At 33.8% G+C, this 24,318-nt stretch overlaps 1 protein-coding gene across 1 annotated transcript in view; it reads right to left on the bottom strand.

The window, feature by feature from the left end:
* Nucleotides 1–638: 638 nt before the first annotated feature.
* Nucleotides 639–24,318, bottom strand: part of LOC145332334 (uncharacterized) — a 44,953-nt gene continuing 21,273 nt past the window's right edge. The window contains exons 10-15 of the mRNA XM_080177330.1: nt 20,825–20,901; nt 19,894–19,944; nt 18,787–18,881; nt 7,833–7,890; nt 6,952–7,056; nt 639–2,487 (exon numbers count right to left, since the gene is read on the bottom strand). Coding sequence (XP_080033456.1) covers nt 2,311–2,487; nt 6,952–7,056; nt 7,833–7,890; nt 18,787–18,881; nt 19,894–19,944; nt 20,825–20,901 — 563 coding nt within the window. The 3' untranslated portion in view covers nt 639–2,310. The remainder of the gene's footprint in view (nt 2,488–6,951; nt 7,057–7,832; nt 7,891–18,786; nt 18,882–19,893; nt 19,945–20,824; nt 20,902–24,318) is intronic.

Here is a 24,318-nt window from a genome sequence, read left to right as displayed (position 1 = left end):
CGGGGGGGGGGGGGGCGTTCAACGCCCCCCCCATATTATCTCAGTTCCTATTAGAGCTATAGGGCTAAAAAAATTTGTGCAAGTCCCCTGTGTTATGATGAATTTACGACCTTTTATAAGTCTAAGTCAATTTTCGCTTCCTTCACCCTTTTATTTAACAACCTTTGTTTTTAGGTCCTTTTTTACTTAAAAATTTCAAACGGCTGTAATTTTTTTATTTTTGAAGCTAGAAGAACAATTTTTTTGCAGAAAATGTTTATTTTTATGTAAATTTTATTTTTGAAATATCAAACATAAATTTCAGCGGCCGCAGCTGTATATGGCAGCTGCCAGCCGCCGCAGTCGGCGGTCGGCGGGAAAACGGCGGCGGATCTTTATGAAATTTTAATACGTTAACAAGACATGTAAGAAAAGCTTAAGTTTAAAATTTGAAGTCTCTAAGTCAAAAATTGCGGCCACAGGAGCCTTTAAAAGATTTCTGGAGACCTGGAGGATCAGGACCTGCAGGATCATACCTAAAACCTGAAATTGACTTAAACACCTGTATTTAAGATGAGAATGTACTACTAAAGGATATTTTAGTAATTTGGTAAGATAAAATGCTTTGTTTAAGTCAAAAAAATATTTTTGTTCTTTACCTGGATGACCCTGCTAGGTTTGCTGGCATCCTGTGCCCGCCAGGATGGAGATTTTCAAAAAATTCCAACTCTCAGTTATGTGTCATACCCATACTTAAAAAGTCAAGCAGTTTGGGCTCTTTATCTTTCACACACAGAAAATGAGATAGAAAAAACCGGATGGGGGGGCGTTCAACGCCCCCCCCCCCCCCCGACCGTTAAGGGTTAAAAGGAAGAGTTTTAAGATTAAATTTGCTGTTATTATATTATCATTAGTTTAAATTTTAAGAGAACATTTTTTTCAGTATTGCTTTAAAAATGATTAATATCCGATGGATTAGAAGCGGTTCTTAGCCATACTGAAAAATCATATATATCATCAAATTACAGACAGTTTTCTACGAATATCAAAATAGAAATCATAGATTTAATACCAGTTTTGTTTGACCGGGCTTTACGCCCCTCGGCGCAAAAAAAAAGCTGGTTTTAATCTTGTAATCCTAATATCCGCGGAAAGCTGTCTATAATACGATGCGATTAATAACTATTATTAAGAATCAATAATATTAGAACTTTTTTTACATGCAATGATTTTATACAAACTACATATTAATGATATAAGATACATTATATTTAATTTTGAACAGTAATTTCTATAATTAAGTTTCATTTTGGAAGACTTTTTTTTCTATAAAATCACAACAAAACTAACACTACAATGTTAATATACAGTGTTTTTTTATTAGATTTAATAATACAACAAAAAACGGTTTATATGGCATAATTTGTTTTTTTTTAAATATTTTTTTTCTGAAATTAAACTCCAATTGTCAAAGAAGAAAATAAGATATAGAATCTGACAGGGGTAAGTGAGTTAAATTGGCGATTAGGTACTTTTGATCTAATAAAAAAACCACTGTGTTTGGAAGACATTTTATAACAATAATTAAACACAACCATGGGTTAAATTAACAACACAAGTTTCTAGAAAATTACATTTTCAGTATGGCTTTAAAACCAATTAATATCCACTGGATTAGAACCGGTTCTTAGCAATACGGAAAAATCGTGTATAGCATCGTATAAAAGACAATTTTCAACGAATATCATAATAAAAATGATAATAAAATTTTAAGTTCTGTTAGCCTTAGCCTGGGCTACCAAAACTGGTATAAATTTAATGATTTTTTTATTTTATTATCTACGAAAAGCTGTCTATAATACTCTGCAATAAATAATTATTTAAGTTTTGTTACAACCTTTATGTGAGCTTCTAGTACTTCTATAGACGATTTTTTCTACTCTAAAACAAGCAAAAAAAAATATTTGATGAAAACTATTAATATTAAACATGTTTCGTTGTGAAATCAATCTTGGAAAGGTAAAACAATTTATCTAGGGCGTTCAAAGATTTTTTTAGAACGGGGGAGAAAGGGGGGAATTTTCTTCCTTCCACAATTGAAGTCAGATTATGACCTTTAATAGAAGCTCTGTATATTGCCTATAAAATAAATGACGTCATAAAATGCAAATAACCAATGATAGGCCAATACACAGACTAAATTGCCAATGGCAGGCCAGTATAAGTTTTGACTGACCAATGGTAGGCCAGTATGACGTTATTTTCATAGGCAGTATAAAAAGCTTCCCTTCCAATAAAATGAACGTCCCTACATTTTCAATCTCTTTCAACTTAAGTAGAACCATAATTCTGGAATGGATTGGAGGATTTTGCTTTAAATGGGTTGGCGGAGTTTTCAGCCGCTTGCGGAGCTGCGGCAGATGTCGTCGTTGCTTGCTGAGCTGGGTTTGGTGCGGCAGTAACTGGTTCTTCTGTGGACTTTAACGGCTCTTCTTCTTCAGTGCGCACCTGAAGTTAAAAACGATGATGACATATGGATCTAAAGGGATAAGACAATGGCAAATAAATTGATACAAATCCCTAATGATGATACACCAAATATCCATTCTGTAGATTACAATTCTTGGTTAAAAGGTTTGGACACTCAACTTAATAAACCAACCAATCAAACTTTATTGAAAGTCTCAAAAGTTGTTTAGCCAACGAATAAGAAAAACGTTGTAATAAAACTTTGGGGACTAGTGTTATGAACAGCACATTGTCCCCTCTCTCTCTGAGGATGACAACATCCATAAATAGCGAAGGACCAAAAATTAAGGGTTGGAATCTGGGGATTTACCAAAATAATCAACAGCTGAGAAAATCATATTTCTTCCTTAGCGTTGCGAAATGACTGACGGACGAACAGACAAAGTGAGTTATAGAGTAGCTTCCCTATTGAAAATATATATTTACATATTTGAATTAAATGAAAAATAAGAACTATTAATCCTTATACATATATGGATATAAAATGTGTAAAATAAAAGTTGAAAGTCTGAAGTTTGGAGGCCTACGAACTTCAGTAGGCCTCTAAATATTAATTTAAAATATGTTTCTCAAATGTAGCCAACAATATTTACATTTTTACTTGGATTTTACACCAGAATTTTAAATTCACTAATAAGGTGAAATTCGTAGCGGGCTAAAATAATTATAACCCCCATCCCCTTTCCTTGTACTGGATTAATTAAAAGACCAATACATGACAGGGAGAATAGCAACCTAAATGGACGACTATTTTTCCCCTGTCATAATATCCACGTAAATATATTCTACATCCATTTTTAAAGTGAAGCTTATCTACATTTAGGGTAGGTCAGAATGTCTGCATGACTGTACTTAATAGCTATTATTGATATAGGATGATTTCTGCACCAATAAGGTACAATTTAGGAAACCTTATAACAATTCATAGTTCATCCACCGGATTTAAAAGACTATTCCAATGACGATTCGGCATGATATTATAAGTGAAGATTCTCCATAAGTTCTATTCTGTACTACCCACTAAATACAAAGCCACTTGATGCTTGGGGCGCAGCCGCTAGTAGATCTATTATATGGATATGGAAATTTTGGTATACTTAGCAGCTAATAGTGCCTTAAGAAAGTATCATACTATACAAATGACCAATGATAGGCCAGTATACATTTTTGAAATGTATACTGGCCTTTCATTGGTCATTTGTATTGTATGCCGACATTTTTTAAGTAATATAAACACCCTCTTGTTATATATCAGTGATGTAAAGGGATAAGACAATGGCTGATAAATTCATGTTCATCCCAAATGATGATACACAAGAATTCCCATTCTGAAGATTATAATTACTGGTTAAAACGTTTGAACACTCAACTTAATAAACCAACCAATCAAAAAAGTCGCCAAAGTTATTAAGCGAGCGAATAAGAAAACGTTACGATAGAACTTTGTAATAAATAGCCCAATGCTCCATCCCTCCCTGGCTATATATTTCTTGTTTTTTTCTATGTTTTGTTGCAACACCAACACAGAGTTTTGTAGGCGGTAGGAAACCCAATATTTGAAATCTTAACAAAACTTTCCTGGTAGTTTCCCCTACATCAACAGTGGACCACCCAGGGGACGTCCAGAATTTTTATTTTTAATGGGTAAAATGAGGGGTTGCAAAGGTATGAGGGGGTAAAATGATGGGTTACAATTGTATAAGGGGGCTAAAATAAGGGGCTTCAAAGGTATGAGGGGAGTAAAATAAAGGGTTTCAAAGGTATGATGGGGTATAATGAGGGGTTTTAAGGGGGTAAAAATGATTTGTTTCATTGGTATCAGGGGGATAGAATAAGGGGTTTCAAAGGAATAAGGGGGGGTAAAATGAGAGGTTTCAAAATTATGAGGCAGTAAAATGAGAGTCTCAAAGGTATGAGGGGAGTAAATGAGGATTTTTAAGGGTTTTAGAGGGGTAAACTGTTGTTGGGTTCAAATTTAGGGTAGGGTAAAATGATGGGTTTCAATTGTATGAGTGGGGTTAAAATAAGGGGTTTCAAAGGTTTAAGGGGGGTGATGTAATTATTTTTTTTTATGGGGGTAAGAAGGTTGGAAAATTGGATCCACTTGGATTCTACTTAACTCGTATAAGCACAGTACATCAAAGGGATATTTAGAAAAATTACGGAGTGTTTAAGTTTTTTTTCAGAATGGCTTCGAAACCAATTAATATCCGCCGGATTTGAAACGGCTCTCAGTCATAATGAAAAATCATGTATAAAATCGTAATTTTTCATGAATATTAAAATAAAAATCATAAAATTGATACCAGTTTTGTTGGACCGGGTCTTCTGCCCCTCGTCGGGGTTAACATAATTAGTTTTAATTAATATTTTTCAATTTTAATATCCATGGAAAGCTGTCTATAAAACGATATTTTTCGTTTTAGTGTTCAATTGATGTTTTCTTTGGTGTTACAAATAAAATCTATTCCATTAAAAATCTAAAATATGAATAGACATACAAACAGTTTTATGAAACTTGAAATTTTACTTTTAAGATATAAGTGGGTAGAAAAAAGATAAAAACAAACTAAAATGTAAAATATCCTATTTCGAAAGTGTTGTCCATTTGCCCATCATATTAAAAGGGGTGGGGGGGGGTTGAGTGATCAACTAGGTACTTTGTGTTAAAACGCCTGTTTCGATGTGCCTGTAGAGGTATATCAACCCTTAACAGTCGGGCCTTTTGCCGCACCTAAATCGGTCAGTGGGGGGGGGGGGGGGGCGTTATCTCAGTTTCTATTAGAGCTATAGGATTTAAAAATTTTGTGCAAGTCCCCTGTTTGATAATGAATTTCCGACTTTAAGTGAGTCAAAGTCAATTTTCGCTTCCTTCACCCTTTTATTTCACAACCTTTGTTTTTAGGGGTTAAGGGTTAAAAGAGACTGGAGCCGCATAGGGTTGTTATAGATCGTAGACTCTAAACTCAAATTTAAGGTGTAATGTGTCTTTTTTTTGTGAGTTCAAATCCTTGACCAAAGGGTAAAAACTTTGGAGACTAGTACAATTTCCCTCCTTACCTGGCATAATTGATTAAGGCAAAATCATATTTTGGAAGGGAAATTATGATCTTTTTTTAAAGATGGGTACTTTACCAAATTTAATATTTTATATAAAATAGAGTCAGTTGGCTTAATCGATATATTAATACTTGGATGTTGAATCAAATTTTGCATAAACCCTAATAAAGTTAAACTTGCAGCTGCCAAAAAAAATGATACCACCCATCCACCCCCAATGCCCCATCCTACTGGATACACAGATAGACCAATAAATGAGGTTTTATTTGCAAGCTAAATTAACGACAATTTTTTTTCTTGTCAATATATCCACTTATATCCTATATCCATTGTAAGCTGAAATCTGTATCTGACAGTTAAACTTAATCTTTCCGCATTTAAACAATTCTAATATTTTGAAACATTTCAAAGCAAAGATGTTCTATATTCATCTTTGTCGCTGATAGCAGGGACGTATAAAGGGGGAGGGGGTAAAGGGGTGATTATCCCCTCCCCAAACGAATTTGTGGGTGCCGTAGAAACCCACAAAATTATAAGAATTTTTTTTTATTATTTCAACCCTCCCCATATAAATTTAAATAACCAGACAGACAAACAGACTTATAACTAGACAAACATATAGAACGACAGACTTACAAACAAATAAAAAGACAGACAAACAAACATACATAAAATTAGACAAACATATAGAATAGACATACAGACAGACAGACAAAGAGACAGACATATAGACATACAAACAGACAGACAGATAGATATGACAGACAAATATACATATATACAAGCAAACAGACAAACAAACAGACAGACAAACGGACAAACAGGTAGACAAACAGACAGACAGACAAACAAACAAACCTGTTGCATTTCATGCAAACAGAAAGACAGAAAAAAACAACAGACAAACAAACAGACAAACAAACAGACAAACAAACAGACAAACAAACAGACAAACAAACAGACAAACAAACAGACAAACAAACAGACAAACAAACAGACAAACAAACAGACAAACAAACAGACAAACAAACAGACAAACAAACAGACAAACAAACAGACAAACAAACAGACAAACAAACAGACAAACAAACAGACAAACAATCAGACAAACAAACAGACAAACAAACAGACAAACAAACAGACAAACAAACAGACAAACAAACAGACAAACAATCAGACAAACAAACAGACAAACAAACAGACAAACAAACAGACAAACAAACAGACAGACAAACAGACAGACAGACAGACAAACAGACAGACAGACAAACAGACAGACAAACAGACAGACAAACAGACAGACAAACAGACAGACAAACAGACAGACAAACAGACAGACAGATAGACAAACAGACAGACAAACAGACATAAATGCAAACAAACCTGTTGCATTTCATGCTTCTCCTCTCCATAAGTTCCATATTCAACTTTTGAGTCGGGGAAAAATGTTCTCTGGATGCCATAGCCAGCTACCAAAAGACAAGATACCTAGGTAGATAGATAGTTATATAGAAAAATGTTCTCTGTATAACATAGCCAGCTACCAGTAGCACTGAGACCTAGATAGGTAGATAGATAGATAAAAAGAGAGATAGAAAGATAGATAGATAGATAGATAGATATATGTTCTCTGGATACAATACCCAGCTACCATTAGCACTGATACCTAGATAGATAGAGAGATAGAAAAATGTTCTCTGGATACCATAGCCAGCTACCATTAGCACTGAGACCTAGATAGGTAGATAGATGGATAGATAGATAGATAGATAGATAGATAGATAGATAGATAGATAGATAGATAGATAGATAGATAGATAGATAGATAGATAGATAGATAGATAGATAGATAGATAGATAGATAGATAGATAGATAGATAGATAGATAGATAGATAGATAGATAGATAGATATAGATATATAGATAGATAGATAGATATAATTTTTTGATACAATATGCTCCAAACGGACAAACGTACATTTAATTTTAAGACTTGGTTGTAGCTTTTAGCATAGTGCCCAATCGTCTAAGAAATCATTATTCCGAAAATTGATATGTTATTTATGGACTTCCTGACGTTTAAATACTGATTATACAGTTGCTAGGCTTTCTACTTTGTACATAACTGTGCTAAGCAATCATTATGCCAAGTTTTAAATAGTTGTCAATTCTAACATGTTATGTATACGTTATGGACACACAGATGGACGTACGGACAGACTGACCCTAATTATAGAAACGCATCGCTCTAATAAAGAACTTACCAATAATACCAGACTTGCTGTTATAAAAGGCATCTGATCTCTAATATCTCGAGTAGCTCTAAACAAAATTTTTACTTCATTTGAAAATAGCGGCGTCTTCTATAAGCCTCTAGGGATACTTGGGGTGGTTGGGGATGGAAAAACTCGACCCTACTCCTCAATTTTTATTTTAGTTTCAAAAAGAAAAAGTAAAAAAACGAAGAGGATTTTTTTGGGGGGAGGGGGATGGTGGTCCCCTCCTCTAAACTAGTTATAACCTTCCCAAGACATAAGATAAGGGTTCAATCACGGTTCAAGCACCGCCACGTGCAAAAATAACTCTGATGAATTGAGCCATACTGATGAGCCCTAAAATGGTGAAACACTGTTCTATGGATAATATCTAAAGTAGTAATGTGTTTTACATAGACCCTGAAATGGTTTTAGGCCATTCTATTATCAGATTCAAATATTAGGACGGTTTTAAGCTATTTTTTTACTTCCTACTTCCTTCAGTGGATTGAGATATCTTAACGGACGGCAAAAACCTTACTATTTGATATAATATGATTTATATCCAGGGAGGGAGGGGACAATGGGCTATTTATTATTCTAGTCCCCAACGTTTTATAATAAATATTCTCATTCGTTGGCCAAACAATTATGGAGACTTTTATTGAATTTTGATTGGTTTATGAAGTTAAGAGTTCAAACATTTTCAAACACAAATCGATAATTTTCTGTATCATCATTGCGTATGTACAGAAATGTATAGGCCAATGTTTTATCCCTTTATATCCCTAATTTATTGTACTTATACTAGTTGTTAAATTTTGTACTTTACTTTTTGTTGCAAAAAATACCCAGGGAGGGAGAGGACAATGGTTAATAGATATACACCCCTTTCTTCCTCCTAATAACAGATCTGTAGTATAGATGTATATACAGACAACTACCTCCCTTTTTTTTCAACGACCCTTTTCGTCTGCTCCTAAATTATTTTCTGCTACTTGGCTGTGTTAATATAAGCGACACCATTGCATTAGTTGATTTTCAATGATCCAATAGAAAGGTTGCACAAGGCGGTTGCGATGGGGAGATGCAGTTATTACAACCAAACGTCTCAATGTCAAACATTATAAATGGGAGGGAAGATTAATTTATCCTCCAATGTCTTCTCCCTGTATCCCTTGTTAAAACTGCATGTTGTTAGCTCAGGAATATTGGTTGAAAAGTTTGGGTACTATTAGTTTGCAACGAACCAATCAAAAATTAACAAAATTACCCAAAGTTTTTGAGACTTTATTCAACTGGGTACCAGTGTAAATTTTAGTCCCCTACTTCCCTGCGTTAGTTAAGCTAGTTTACAAAGTATCCTTATAATAAAGTAACAGGATGTTTGTGTGTTTGTCTGTACCGAAGGATCTCGCTAACCGCTGAACCGATCGGGTTCTCCTGAACAGGGTAGCTTCTCATAAGTCCCGGGAAGGTTTATAACTATTTTCTTGGGGGGTGGGACACCCCCAACCCCCCCAAAAAATTAAAAATCTCCCCCCCCCAAAATTTTTTTTTAAATTTTTTTAACTTATATTAAAAATGAGGGGGGGGCACCCCCCCCCAAAAAAAAAAATTTTTTTACGCCCCCCCCCCAAATTTTTTTTACTTTTTTCTTTTAAAATATAAAATAAGAAATTTAATTATTAAATTCGACTCTCTCCTCAAGTGCCCCTAGAGGCCTCTAGGGGCGTAGCCGCTAGTGTACAATAATGTACATACATACATTAAACATTATCGATTTATCCTTGTTCATTAAACAGATAGTGGACAAAATAATGCCGGTCATATGCTGTCATGCGTCAGGTTGGAAGGATGACGCAAATTTCAGATCCCAGATTTCGCGATTTGAAAAAAATATCTTAATATTATAGCGAATTAAGTAATCTTGCAAGCATCGCTTTTATCTTATAGAGAACAAGGATGACAACATCCATAAAAGCGAAGCACTGAAACGGTAGGACGTTAACACTTGTATAGTGTCTGAACTGAATAATTAGAATATAAAAGTATCGAAAGAGTCGAAGCAAAATTTAAGTAAATTTGTTGGAAAATTGCTTGATATAGGATAATGTTTATGGACATACTTACATTTTAAGGACTTGATTATAGAGTTGATTCGCTTATACTATTGTTCTTTGTTGTCCCAGGAATCAATATACCAAAAATCAGATCAAACGGATAATTAGATCACATAAAAATTTGTAGTTAAAAAAGTAGAAAAATCAACATGTTTAAAATGGACGTACGGACATTCTGGTGGTGATTATAGAGTTGCTAAGGTTTTTAAATCGTACCTAACTACTACAGGAATCATCATGCAAAATTTGAAATCGATAGGACAATTTTAACATGCCTAAATTAACGAATAAAAGCTATCTATCTCGGACGGACGGACGTACGGACGTACGGACCGACCCTAATTATAGAAAAGCTTCGCTTTTAAAAAATAGTAAATCAAATAGCGAAAAGATATGAGATATTTCGCCACTAGCCTCTAGGATATTGGGATATAGAATGAACAACATGTTACCCAGGGCGTGCATGTTACCTCTTATTTGTTTCTGTTTTATTTTGATGCCAGGGTTGTCCCACCCATCAAAAGCTTAACATCCAGGGATCTAAAGGGATAAGACAAAGGCCAATAGATTGATCAAATGATGATGCACAAAATTACCCCTTTCTGTAGACTTAATTTCATCAACCAACCAATTAAAATTTACTATAGTACCCAAAAAATGTTGAGCTAACGAATAAGAAAACGTTATCATAAAAGTGTAATAAACAGTCCTTTGTCTGTTCTATATTGTTCTGTGGAACTTATTAACCGTTTATAAAGCCAACAAAGCACAATCTTGTGCGTATATTCTAAATTTTTAATGCATAAAACAAGAAAAATAAAATTGTATTGCAGCGAAGCTTTTGGAATAGTTATCTATCGCATCGTATTATAAACAGCTTTCTGCGAATAGTAAAATATAGATTATAAGATTAAAACCAGTTAAGGTATAGGGTTTGACGAGCTGGCAAAACTTATATTCATTCGATGCTTTTTATTTAATATTCGTGGAAAATTGTCTGCAATAGATTAATTAATAAACTATTTTACATCACCTTATAGATTAGACCTCTTTATTTTTTAAAATCCTATTATAAAAGCTACAAGATCTGTGTGTGTAAGTACTAAAGGATCTCACTAACCGCAGAACCAATACTGTTCTCCTTTACAGTGTAGCTTCTTATATGTCCTGATATGGTTTTGGGGGAGGGTACCCCTCGCCCCCCCCCCCCCACCTTCAAGTTACACTAGAAACCTCTAGGGGCGTAGCCACTAATATAAAATATAGATGTTATGAATCTATGTATTTTGGAATTTTAGAAGTTTATATATTTTGGAATAATGAAAGGGAAAGTTTTATATTTTACAGCTCATATAATAGTTCAATAAGAAAATAGGCAGTGAACCAACAACCAAGCAAATTGTGAGCTTCGCATATTCCTTTTTAAAAGCGAAGCTCTTCTATAATTAGGGTCGGTCCGTCCGTCCGTAACGGATAGCTTTTTTCATTAATTTAGGCATGTTAAAATTGTCCTATCGATTTCAAACGTTGTATGATGATTCCTGTAGTAGCTAGTTACGATTTAGAAAGCGTAGCAACTCTGTAATCGTTACCAGAATGTCCGTACGTCCATTTTTAATATGTTTTTTTTTTTTTTAATATCAATTTTTATGTTATAAAATCATCCGATTGATTTTATTTTTGGAGTACTGATTCCAACTACAATAAAGTACAATATTTTGTATATTCAGTTCCTACACTCTATTACAGTTAATGTTTGTTTGTCATACCGTTACAGAGCTTCGCTTTTATTAATGTTGTCATCCTTGTTTTTCTCATATATAGTGCAGCTTAGATGTCTCTAAGGGCACAAAATATGGGGAATAAGTCGAAAACTTCTCTCATTTTCAATTAAAGGAGATACCTGGACCTATAAAAAGTTTGACTGTTAAGGATATCTCTATCGGTGCAGCGGTTAGCGATATACTTAGCTACAGACAAAAACAATCTGATTATTTTATATAATAGAACTAGCAGGCTTCACCCTTAGCCTCTAGGGGCTCAGCCAAAAGAGGTAGTTCCTCTCAAGAGCAGCCCAATCGGTTCAGCGGTATAGCGGTTACCGAAAGCTTCAGGCAGACGGACAGACAGACATCGTTCTACTTTGTATTATAAATAATTGGATATGTGAATTCGGACTCCGGAGCTGCGCCCCTGGCATTTAAGATGTAATTAAAAGGGATAAGAGAGCAAAAATAGCCCAAAAACATTCCAAGACTTAATCTAAACAAGGATGACAACATCCATAAAAGCGAAGCTCTGAAACTGTAGGACAAACGAACATTAACACTTGTATAGTGTCAGAACTAAATAACCATAATATAAATGTATAAGAGTCGAAGTAAAATTGTAAGTAAATTTGTTTTAAAAATTACTTGATGCAGGATAATGTTTATGGACAATGACATACTTACAATTTTAAGACTTGATTATAGAGTTGCATCGCTTATAATATTGTACTTTGTTATCCAGGGAATCATTATACTAGAAATTAGATCAATCGGATAATTAGATCACATACAAATTTGTTGATAAAAAAGTAAAAAAAATCAACATGTTCAAAATGGACGTACGGACAATCTGATAGTGATTCTAAATCGTACCGAACTACTATAGGAATAAAAATGCAAAGTTTAAAATCGATAGGACAATTGTAACATGCCTAAATTAACGAAAAAAGCCATCCGCAACGGACGGACGTATGGACATACCGACCCTAATTTAGAAAAGTTTCGCTTTTAGAAACAAATAGCCCAATACCCATAAGGAAAAAGGATAAGAGGATGAATACTCACCCCTTTTTCATTGTAAAATACTACTTCCCCCCTACTAAAATAATTCGTCTGCTATTTATGTAAACCGCCCACGGCTTTTTGCATCGTAATCATAACCTATTCTATATATAGAAAAAAAATACAAAATTTTTTTTTTCTTATTATTATCATTATTCTATAACTTATTAGGTTTTTAAAAAAAATTTAAGAAAATATTTAAAATATAATTTGATTTAGGATCTTAAATAACAAACAGCCAGGGACGGCTTTGGTCTGGTAGAAAAGTTTGTTGGAGGATTTACCTTTTATGATCAAAAATTTATTTTTTTTCAAATTAGCTTAAATGTAATATTTAAATCTAATTAACATGATAAAACTTTTAAATGTTTACTAATAAAAAAATTAATAGTTCAGCTGTAAGCCACCAGGATCGCTAGTTGTCTACTTCAAATTCTTACTTGAAAACTAAGGATAAATATTAAATAAAATATTTCAAAACTGTGTAATAAAAATTAGTGAATAATCTGTAATGCTATCTACGTTTTTTCTAGGATAATACTCGTTTTTACAATATTTTTAACATTTTCAAGTGATGTTATTTAGCCCTCAGGGTTTGGCCCTTTAGTGACGAAAATCCAAAACAAGAAAAATACAGACAAAATAAAATTAGATGAACTCTTTGATATTCTAGTTCTACATTCAAAGCTAGATGGCACTGAAAAACTGATTATTATGATTTACAATCAAGTTCTTATATAAATTTGTAAAAACGTTTATTTATTAAGTAATAAAAGTTAGATAGACTGCAATATGAATCTTATAAACTAATAATGTGTGTAATAATTAAAGTCAGTAGCAAAGTTAAGAGAAATTAATAATGATAATTTTATATTCTTTTATCAGGTTTTATCAGAATTGGTAATATTTCTAAATATTTCTATATCATCCTATAAAAATCAGATGTATGCTTTAAACGGCAACTATAATTGTATGGAAATTACATTTAATTTTAAAAAATTCCCATTTTGAAAAGTGGTGGAATAACACTAAAAATTTAGCGCGGCAATTGCTCAATATAGGCCTCTAGGCCCACTGCCTATTTTATTCCTCCAAATACCTTGATTTCTCTCTTTTATTATTTTCTCTATGCCAATACCACACATTGGGCGACTTTTTTGCTAATTTCAAAAATTGGCTAAACAACAAGGAAACCTAAGAAAATAGGTGGGAGAGAATGGTTGAGTGGGAAGCTAAAAGGGAAAGGGTTGAAATAGGAAGAGGCGAAACTAAAATTAGGAAATACAGCTACTTCAAATAGAGGTACAATTATTGGTTGACACGTTTGGACACTCAACTTAATGAACCAACCAATTATTAGAAAGTCCCATAAGTTTTGAAGCCAACACTTTAGAAACCTTATTATAAAAATTTGGGGACTAGTGTATAGAACAGCATAATGTAACCTCCTAAAATATAAATATTAAATATATCAAACGCTACGTTGAAGTCAAACCTACAAAATTGTACAAATTTATTCCAGGGGCGAAGCTGACATTGGGCTGTTTATTACACTAGTCTCAAAAGTTTTATAATAACGTTTTCCTATTCGTTGGCTTAAAAACTTTTGTACTATAATTTTGATATGTTTGCCAATTAAAATGAGTGTTAAAACGTTTCAACCACTAATTGTAATCTACAGAAGGGATAATATTGTAAATATTCATAGATTAGGATTAAAGATTGACTTTACTAGAATGAACCAACTAATCAAGATTTGGTAAAAGTTACCAAAGTTTTTGAATGAGCAATAAAAGTAGAACTTTGAGTCCATATAATTTACAGTCAAATGATCCATCCCTTCCTGTCTTTAACTTCATTTTTAATGTAGCTCAAAAATCAGCCATGTGACGTCATAAAAATGAGCGAAATGAGAGGAGACGTGGGAAAGAAAGCCCCTTAAAAAAGAGATTCATTCATATTCCCTCATTTTTATGACGTCACAAGGAGGTTTTTTTTAGGCGCTTTGTCCAGCTACCTTTGTTAAATTTGAGCCTCTAATCTATGACCTCTCTTTGGGCAGAGAAGTGCATTTTCTTACCTTCTTCCTAACATCTACTAATAAGCTTTCATCAAAGACCCAACTCTGTATGTGTGTATGTATGTGTGTGTGTATGTATGTATGTGTGTGTGAGTGTGTGTGTGTGAGTGTGCATGGTAAAAACTCAGTTTTTGGTGCTACGCAAGTACAAACACATGCAAAAAAAAAAAAAAAAAAAACATAATTTCAATAAATGTATAAGTATAGATGTATAATCCAGATGACTACCTGATCCAAAGAGTGGAGACCCTTATCGTCTGCTAGCAAATTGCTTTATGTTCTTATGTAGGGACATGGCTGTGTTCATGTTTTAAAGATCCGATACAAAATGGGGAAAGGGTCCTCGCCCTGTGGGCAGAGTTAAATATATATAGCTTATGTCCCCTCCATTCTTTTACTTTAATATGATAACAACCAATTTAAATAATGTATTGTGTTTGTGTTTAAGGAGTTTTGGAATGGTTATTTAGAGCATCACATTAGAGACAGCTTTCTGCTGATATTAAAATAAAAAAAATATAAAAAGGAACTGCCAGTTTTGCAAGCCCAAAGGGGTCAAAGGTCTGGGCTAACAAAACTGGCATTGATTTTATGAAATTCATTATTCGTAGAATAATGTCTGTAATACAATGCTTATATACATGATTTTTCAGTATGGCTGAGAACCAGTTCTGATCCAGTTTTCGTCAAACGGACTGTCAACTTGTTAAGATGCTATGCATACAAAAATGTTAAATTTTAAACAAGCCATACATTGTAAAAAGCAGGGATCTTAAGGGATAAGATAATAAAACAATAAATTAATGTTGAATCATATTTGAATAAAAGTAACCACAGTTTTTGGCCCTACAAATAAGATATTGTGGTTATAAAAAACCTTGGGTACCAGTGAAATTTACAGTTCAATGTACCATTCCTCCTTGGTGAAAAGAGGTAAGGGAAAAGAAAGCAGTATAAGATGTTAAAACAGTTGGATACACCAATCAACTTTTGTACACTGGAGATGAAATAAACTGTATTCTTTTATAGATTGCTAGCGGCTACGCCCCCAAGAGGCCTCTAGGAGAGGGTTTTAATCATCAAAATTTAATTTCAAAAAGGAAAAAAAATTAGGGAGGGATAAATTAGGGGGCACTTATGTATCCCCTCCAATTTCAATTTTAGTTATGAAAAGAATAAACATAAAAATTGGGGGGAGACACTTATTTACAGAGACATTTATTCTCAGAAAGGCAGAAAGACTCCCTCAGAATATATTTCAATAACATAGTTTACCATCCTTTCCAAAACAAAGTAATACATTGCTGTACCTAACTGTAAAAAGAAGATGTTAAAAAAATGTGCTAACTTTATATTAGGCAGATTTTCAAAAAGTTTTCCTGTGTTGTAAAAAGAGAGTTATGGCTTATTCCGCCACATAAGGCATTTATGGACGTTGCACACGGAATTTTTACATTTTTTTCACTAAAACAATATGCTCCTTGTAATAGAGTTAAAGAATAGAGGGGATGCCAGCAAACCTGGTTGGGTCATCCAGGTAAAAACAAAAAAAAAATTACTTTTCTGTTACCAAAATACTAAAACATCCTACAATTGTACATCTCTATATGAAATTTACTAATATTTTTTAAAAAAATTTCAGTCATTTATTAAGCAAAAAGAACTTTAAAACAAAGGTTGTTAAATAAATGGGGGTGGAAAGCAAGTTTGAAATTATTTTTCAAACTACAATTTCAAGCCCTTTAGTTCTTATACGAGCTATGATATTAGGGGGTAAGGCGTTCAACACCCCCACCCCCACCGATTAAGGTCCAAAAAAGAGACCGACTTTAAAGGGTTAAAATCCCAACATTGTGCTTTTTATTTTTATCAAAATCAAATTGTAATAGGGTTCTGATTCTCCCTTCATCTTATCTCTGATGAAATATGATGAATATGACAGGCTATTAATTTTTTTATGAATTTTCTCATCCTATACCTACTTTTTCGACAACTTTTTCTGTTTTATATCTTGTGAAATATGTTCGACTGATTTTTTATAAAACGGCTTCATTTATTGCACCAGGATCCATGACAGATCTATATAGGAAATAAATGTCTATAAATGAGCTCGAGTCTTCCAATCGTAGAGTGTTTGATACTATTACTCATAGTGCTCTAATAATCCTAATTTAACTCTCATTGACCAAAGCGATAATACCTTTATTCTATTTGTTTATAGAATGAATTAAGTTTTTCACTTCATATTGATATTTGAATTACATTGAAGTATCTAATCTTCATTTTTTAAACAAAAAATATGCATTCATGATATAATAAATTTAAGAAAACTCTGTTTTAAAAGAATTTGATTGTGGCGAAACTTCCTTTGTGTGTTTAAATATTAAAACTAAAATTTTAATCATATTAACCCTTGGTGATGGTAATTTGAAGAAAAAAAAATACAATTGAAAAAATCTTTTTAAATTAATTTAAATTATTAAATATTTACTTCTCTCTTTTAGATAGTAATGGCGGGGGAGGAAAATTGATTTATTGAGAAATATTTAGATATGTACTTATATAAATCTAGCAAATAGCGAGATATTTACATAGAGCCAACTCTAGTAAAAAATATAAGGGCGGATACATTGGACTTGAGATTTTATTGGTACCCAAAATTTTATGAACATAGTTGCTCATTAGCTTTCAAACTTTGGGTATTTATATAAAATCTTCATTGGGTGGTTTGCACTAACAGTTTACACTTTAATAATATAATATTTATCTTCAATTCTCTGGTTCCAGAGGTGGATTCTTAAAAAAAGTTTGCCCCACTAATCGCTTAGTGGGGCAAAATTGTTTTCGTGATAAATCCACCAAAATCACATGTGATTTTGGAGGATTTTTCACGAAAAATACTAAGCGATTAATGGGGCAATTTTTTTTAAAGATCCACCTCAGGAGTGTTAAAATATTAATTTAACTAAGTATTTCAATACAGATTAGGTTAGGTTAAGATATGAATGTACAAATAAGGGCCTCGCAGGGGTTAGGAATTTAAAAACCTAAAAGAAGGTCTAAAATAGGTTAGGTTAGGTTAAGTGTCCACTCCTGGCTTTGTCCACTACTGCGTTTGGGACTCCTGCGTTTGTCATAGGACCCATTCTCTCTTCCCCATTAAAATAGCTTCAACCCACATCGGTTCAGCGGTTAGTAAGATGTAAGCTTCAGACAAACAAACAAACAGACAGAGAGATAGACAGACAGACATTAGTCTACTTCATATTTTAGATAGATATAAAAGATAGAAAGATATTATATTATGATATATTTGAGATGTTCTATCATGTGGAAATATCAATTTAGTAAATAAATATAAATTATTTAATATGAAGGTCCAGCTATACCGAAAGAGTGGGGGGACAATGGGCTGTCTATTACACTAGTCCCCAAGGTTTCATAATAACGTTTTCTTATTCGTTGGATTAATAACTTTGTGAACTTTCGTGAATTTTTATTGGTTAAGTTGTGTGTTAAACAAAATCTTATGTTAATAACCCTTTTATGATTTTTAGCGAATCTCACTAATTTTTGTGAGGCAGTGAGCCAAAATATTTTTTTAAGAATTCCCCTCTGGTTCTCAGCCATATTGGAAAATCATGCATAGCATCGTATTACAGACAGTTATCCAGTTCTAATGAATATTAGTCTTATTAGTGGGGACATTATAAACTGTAAATTTCAGTTGAGCTAACAACTTTGGGTACTGATTTGTTGTTTACTGCCAGCAGTGTACAAAATTTTCAACCAATAATTTCAATCTATGTATGTCAATTTGTTTCAGGATGTACGATGTATATTAATTTAAAATTCCTTGCTATCTCACACCCCCCCCCCCCCCACCACCACCCTCACCCCCCCAAAAAAATAATGTTAGTAAACATTACCTGGGTAGACATTGGACGGGGTTGCCCCACACCCCCCCAGCACGCTTCATAAATGGTTGGAATCTTGTATTTGCAAAAGAGATCGTGCCCTCAATCTAAAATATAGTTATCAATCGCAACTTTCCGCGGATATTAAAATAAAAAATATAAATTTAAACTGGTTTGTTAGTCACGAAACAATACTGGAATAATTATTTCTCGCATCGTATTATAAACAGCTCTCCGCGGATATAGAATGTACAATTATAAGATTTTTTAGCCCAGAGGTGCCGAAGGCACGGTCTAAAATAACTGGTTTTAATCTTATGATTGTATATTTTTATTTCGTAAAAAGCTGGATATAATACGATGCTAGACATAGTTTTTTCGTATGGATAAGAACCGGTTCCTAACCACCGGATTCGAATGAACATGAGAAATATAATTAAAGTTTTGGTTATTTTTTTACTTTTTCTGTTTAAAAACAAACTGTAAGGTAGTGGATTAAAATCTTTGAAGTGCCCCTAGAGTCCCCTAAGAACCGCTAGTCAGAAAGGTAATTTAAATGGGTCTTTAACAGGGTCCTCCAAGCTTTTTTATTTTAAGACGTTAAAAAGAGAGACCTCAATGGTGTAAGAAGGTTAATCTAATGTATTTTTAACAAAAAATTTGGAGGGGGGTAATCAAGATTCAAGGGAAGATGGGTATATCCTATATATAGAAAAGCGGCGCTACTTATGGCTCAACAACTGGCGCATCCGCATCCGTCGCCGGGGAGGTGATAGTTTCGAATCTCGGGCCGACATCGCGTCATAACTAAAGACGTAAAAAATGGTTCCAACTGCTGCTATGTCAGGTGCGCGAAATAAATAGTAAGAGTAGGGGAAATGCCTTGGCCCATAAACAGGCACAACTCACTACCATGCACAGTTAGGACTTCTCAGAAAAAAGGTCGTGCAATCAAAGGGCTGGTTGTTTGATGGACGTTACTTAACCTAATATCCTTGGGTGTTTAGAATATCGCATTTATTACACGTGGATGATGCTCTAGATGATTAAATCGAAGGAAAATCCCGCTCTTGAGAGGTAATTGTAATGGTAGCTGCGCTACTAATGAAATAAAATTACCTCGTCATCAATGACATTGAAAAGCTTCAATGGTCCCTGGTCCTCGGGTTCCTAAAGTATCAGAGTAAAACACTAGAGGGAGACGGGGTTAAATAAATGTATCTCCCCATCGCAACCACCTTGTGCAACCTTTCTATTGGGTCATTGATAATCAACCAATGGTGTCGCTTATATTAACACAGCCAAGTAGCAGAAAATAATTTAGAAGCAGCCAAAAGAGGTCTTTGAAAAATGAAAGGAGGTAGTTGTCTGTATATACATCTATACTATAGATCTGTTCCTAAAGTAATGGATATATTATTACTTGGATGTTACACCAGATTTTCATGTTCTTTAATTAAAAGAAACTCGCAGCGGGCTGAAATAAGGAATATATAATATACGTGAATATTATGATGATGGAAAAATTGTCGTCAATTTAGATTGCTACAACGGTCCTTATTTATTTGTCAGTTCGTTCATCCGGTAGAAATGGAGGTGTTGGAGGAAATGGGATGGGAGGGGGTATTGATATTTTGGCCTTTATCTTTATTAGAGAACATGAAAATCTGGTATAACATCCAAAAAAAAAATTCCTAAAATGATAGTGTTGCGTGCTGGACCTTTTTTAACGTCTCTAGTATGGCTTGGTAAGGCACAGACTCGAACCTTAACTTCTCCGACCGAAGGACGTGGGTTAAAATACAATTAACTGCAGAGAGGAAAGCGTTATTAAACTGTTTCATAATGATGTTTTCTGATGCGTTGGCTCAACAACATTGGGGACTATTATTGAATTTTGATTGGTTGGTTCATTAAGTTGAGTGTCCGAACGTTTCAACCACTAATTGTAATTACAGAGTTGGTAGTTTGGTGTATCATCATTGGGGATGTATTGTACATCAATTTATCGGTCATTGTCTTATCCCTTTAGTTCCCAGAAATCAATTACCTGGCAGCTGTAGGATTTACCCAGTGGGGTCCAGAAAAAGTTTTTGTCAGGTATTGTTTCCAGTTTCACTTTTCCTCCTAAAAGTTCACACAAAAAAATACATTACAAGAACGATTTGGTACAATTGTAGCGAAGCTTCTGTAGAAATAAGGTAGAAACCTCTGTTCACACAACAACAAAAAAACATTACAACAAAGATTAGGTACAAAAGCAACGAAGCTAATGCATAAAAAGTTTATATTATGCTACAAATGTCTGTCTTTTGATATTAGAGTTTCAAGTCTTTTCCCTCTGGGGATGGTTGATATCATGACCTTTATAATAAGTCCCAAGGCACAAACTTTCTAGCTATAGCAGACAACCAATCCTTAGATTGCACGACTTTTGTCAGAAATTCCTTACTGTGCTTGCTAATGAGTTCTAGAGAAAGGCATTCCCCATTTCTGGCATCTGACATATCAACAGTTGGTACAATTTTAATTTCATTAGCTACAGACGTGGGATTAGACTCTTGAAGTAAAAATTAAAAAAAAAATCATTTTTAAACCAACCAACAGACTAATGTAACTAATAGAACAGAATTACTATGCTGTATACTTTTAGTATGAAGTAATTTAATTAGTGTAAAAAAAAACTTTTGTTTGCTTAGAACATAGAATATATTTTTTTGTAAGTGTAAGGTTTGGTGATTTTTTTCTGTTGAATTGAAGAAAAAGTTTTGGTAGCGACCTTCCTTCAATATAGATCAATCATTGGGTAATCGAGGTGTATGGGGAGTATCGGTATTTTAGCCAGCTGCGTACATTACTTTATCAGAGTATATGAGACTCTGGTGCAACATCCAAGTAATAATATAACGATTGGCAGACGTCACACAAACATCCTTTATCTTTTATTTAAGAAAATTAATATTCTGCTTATTAAGTTCTGACATTCTAAAAGTGTTAATATTCCTTTGAATTTTAGAGATTTCAATGGGTGTTGCTATCCTTGTTAAAAATATATACTTTTCCGATCAACTGAAAATTGATTGCCTATTTGCTTCCTAATTAATGTTTAAACAATTTTTACATTATACATTAAAAATTTTACCTTTTCAAATTTATTTTTGCGAAGATTTTAGCTTTTTTAGATTGTATTAAATATTGACATAGGATGAGGAAACTATGTATACAATTGGCAACTCAAATTGAGCTGACCACTTTTCCTCAAAAGGAAGGATGCAAAAACTGATCTTATTATTGCAGTTCTCACAGATAGCATGGAGGGAGGGGTCATTGGACTATAAAAATGTACTGGTACTCAAAGTTTTATAAACTCGTTCTCTCATTAGTAGGCCTCTAGGGGCGTATCCGCTAGTCCTTAGATAATTAAAGTAACAGAATGTTTATTATTCTGGGCGTGTGTGTGTCTGTCAGTACCGATCTCGCTACCCGCCAAACTGATATGTTTCTCCTTTACAATTAATCTTCTCAAATGTTCTGGGCAGATTTAAAACTATTTTTGAAAAGGGTACCACCACCTGCCCAAGAGAAATAGCCCCTTAGATAAAAATGTTGAAAGTTTTTAAAAATTCAAAAAGAAAGTGCGAGAAAGAGAGTGAATCCGTCAGCATTTTAATCTTCCTAAATTAAAATATGGGAATATAGTGGCAAAATTTTTAATAGCTTATTCATCAATGTATTCATATAGAATATATATGAAGTGAATATTCTGTTAGAGGAAAACTTGTCGTCAATTTAGGTTGCTAACATGTACCTCATTTATTGCTGAGTTCGTTCATCCAGCAAGAGTGGAGAGGATAGGATACAGGGGGTTATTTTAGCCAGCTGAGAGTAAAACCTTGTTAGAGTGTATGAAAATTAAATGCATTATCCAAGTAATAACATATCGATTGTTTAAACAAATTGCTGAATTATTTCCACACCATTGCTCCAACTTTGTATTAGCATGGCATTGAGAATGCCAGAGGATTAACCCTTATAGATCGGGCCCCTATTCCCACCTTAATAGATCGGGGGGGGGGGGGGTCATATTGACCCCCCCCTCTATCTCGGCTTCTGTTACAGATAAAGACGTAAAATTTTTTTCTGGTGGTTCATGTGTATTTTTAGAGAAAATTACTTTTTCTAGTCATAGCAGTCAGGCCGCTCCTTAGCCGCTTTTTAGCGGCCAGCCGCTAAATTTTAAAACAGCTGTAGGGCGGCCAATTTTGCTGCTAGGATGGCCAAATTTTAGGACGAACTTTTATTTTTCATAACAAAAAAATTACTTTTTCTGATCATCGCCGAAAAACGGCAAATAACGGAAACCGCCATTTTCGGCGGTTACGGCGGTAAAACGGCGGTTGGCGGCGCCAATTATTAATTTTATCTGTTTATTGTTGCTCAAGGATTTACCAAAAAAAATTATAGGTCTCTAGCTGTAATATAAGCCACGATATTCATGATATATGTCTGTAGTAAAAGCCGGACAAAAATCGGTCATAAAGTCGGTCAGGGAGCGGTCAAACGGTCATAACACCACTTTTCTCATAAGGTCATTGATATCTAAGTATTCACCAAAAAAAATTTAGGTTTCTACCTTATACACAAAAGTCATAATGTAGAAATTAAGATTTATTTAGAATTTTTTTTTAATTTTGTTGCTACCCAACCGACTTTGACCGGACACCACGACCGACACAGACCAGCTATCCTTATAAGATCAACTCTTGCCGACGTATAATTACTAAACTTAAAAAGTCATGAAGTCACAACTCTCTATTTTACCTACAAAAAAAATGACATTGAAAAAACTAGAGGGGGGGGTCAATATGACCCCCCCCCCCCGATCTGTAAGGGTTAACTCAAAACACAGCGCTTTAGATTTGGGCTGCCTTAAAGTTTTATATTCTTCATGTGAAGTTTAGAGGGCAAATTATTTAATATTGTTCTAGCATAGCTTCAAATGGATTAAAACCGGTTCTAAGCCACTCTGAAAAACCATGTTTTATATCGTATTATATATATTTCCCTATAATATAAAAATGTACAATTATAAAATCAAAACCAGTTTTAATCGTATTATTGTACATTTTCATATCCGCAGAAAGCTGTAACCAAATGGAATAAATTACTATTGTTACTCTCCCCCTTCCGGAACCCTTTTACCCCAGTAATAAATTATCCAAATGCCTTAAAATGAGCCAATTCTAAATAAATGCTATTTTCAAGTTATTCAAAGTTTACCTAATCAGATAAAATATTGAAAGTTTTGAATTTTGAAATCTGATTTACAGTGTAATATGATTATGTATGATTATATATGATTTTGGAATGCATATAATCATATAATCTCAACTGTTCATACAAAACATCTAAAACTTTTTAAATTCTAAAACATGGGATTTTTAGTAACCCCGCAGCTTAAGTGTAATTGGTAACATTGCTTTCTGTGAGGTGTTATTTTTAAGCCAGGACCAAACCATGCCATAAAAGTGATGTTAAAGAAGG

Source organism: Acartia tonsa, chromosome 11 (assembly GCF_053477335.1).
Source record: "Acartia tonsa isolate MP-2025a chromosome 11, ASM5347733v1, whole genome shotgun sequence".
NCBI lineage: Eukaryota > Metazoa > Arthropoda > Copepoda > Calanoida > Acartiidae > Acartia > Acartia tonsa.
The sequence above is the reverse complement of the archived record's forward strand: the minus strand, read 5'-3'. Positions and strand labels throughout refer to the sequence as shown.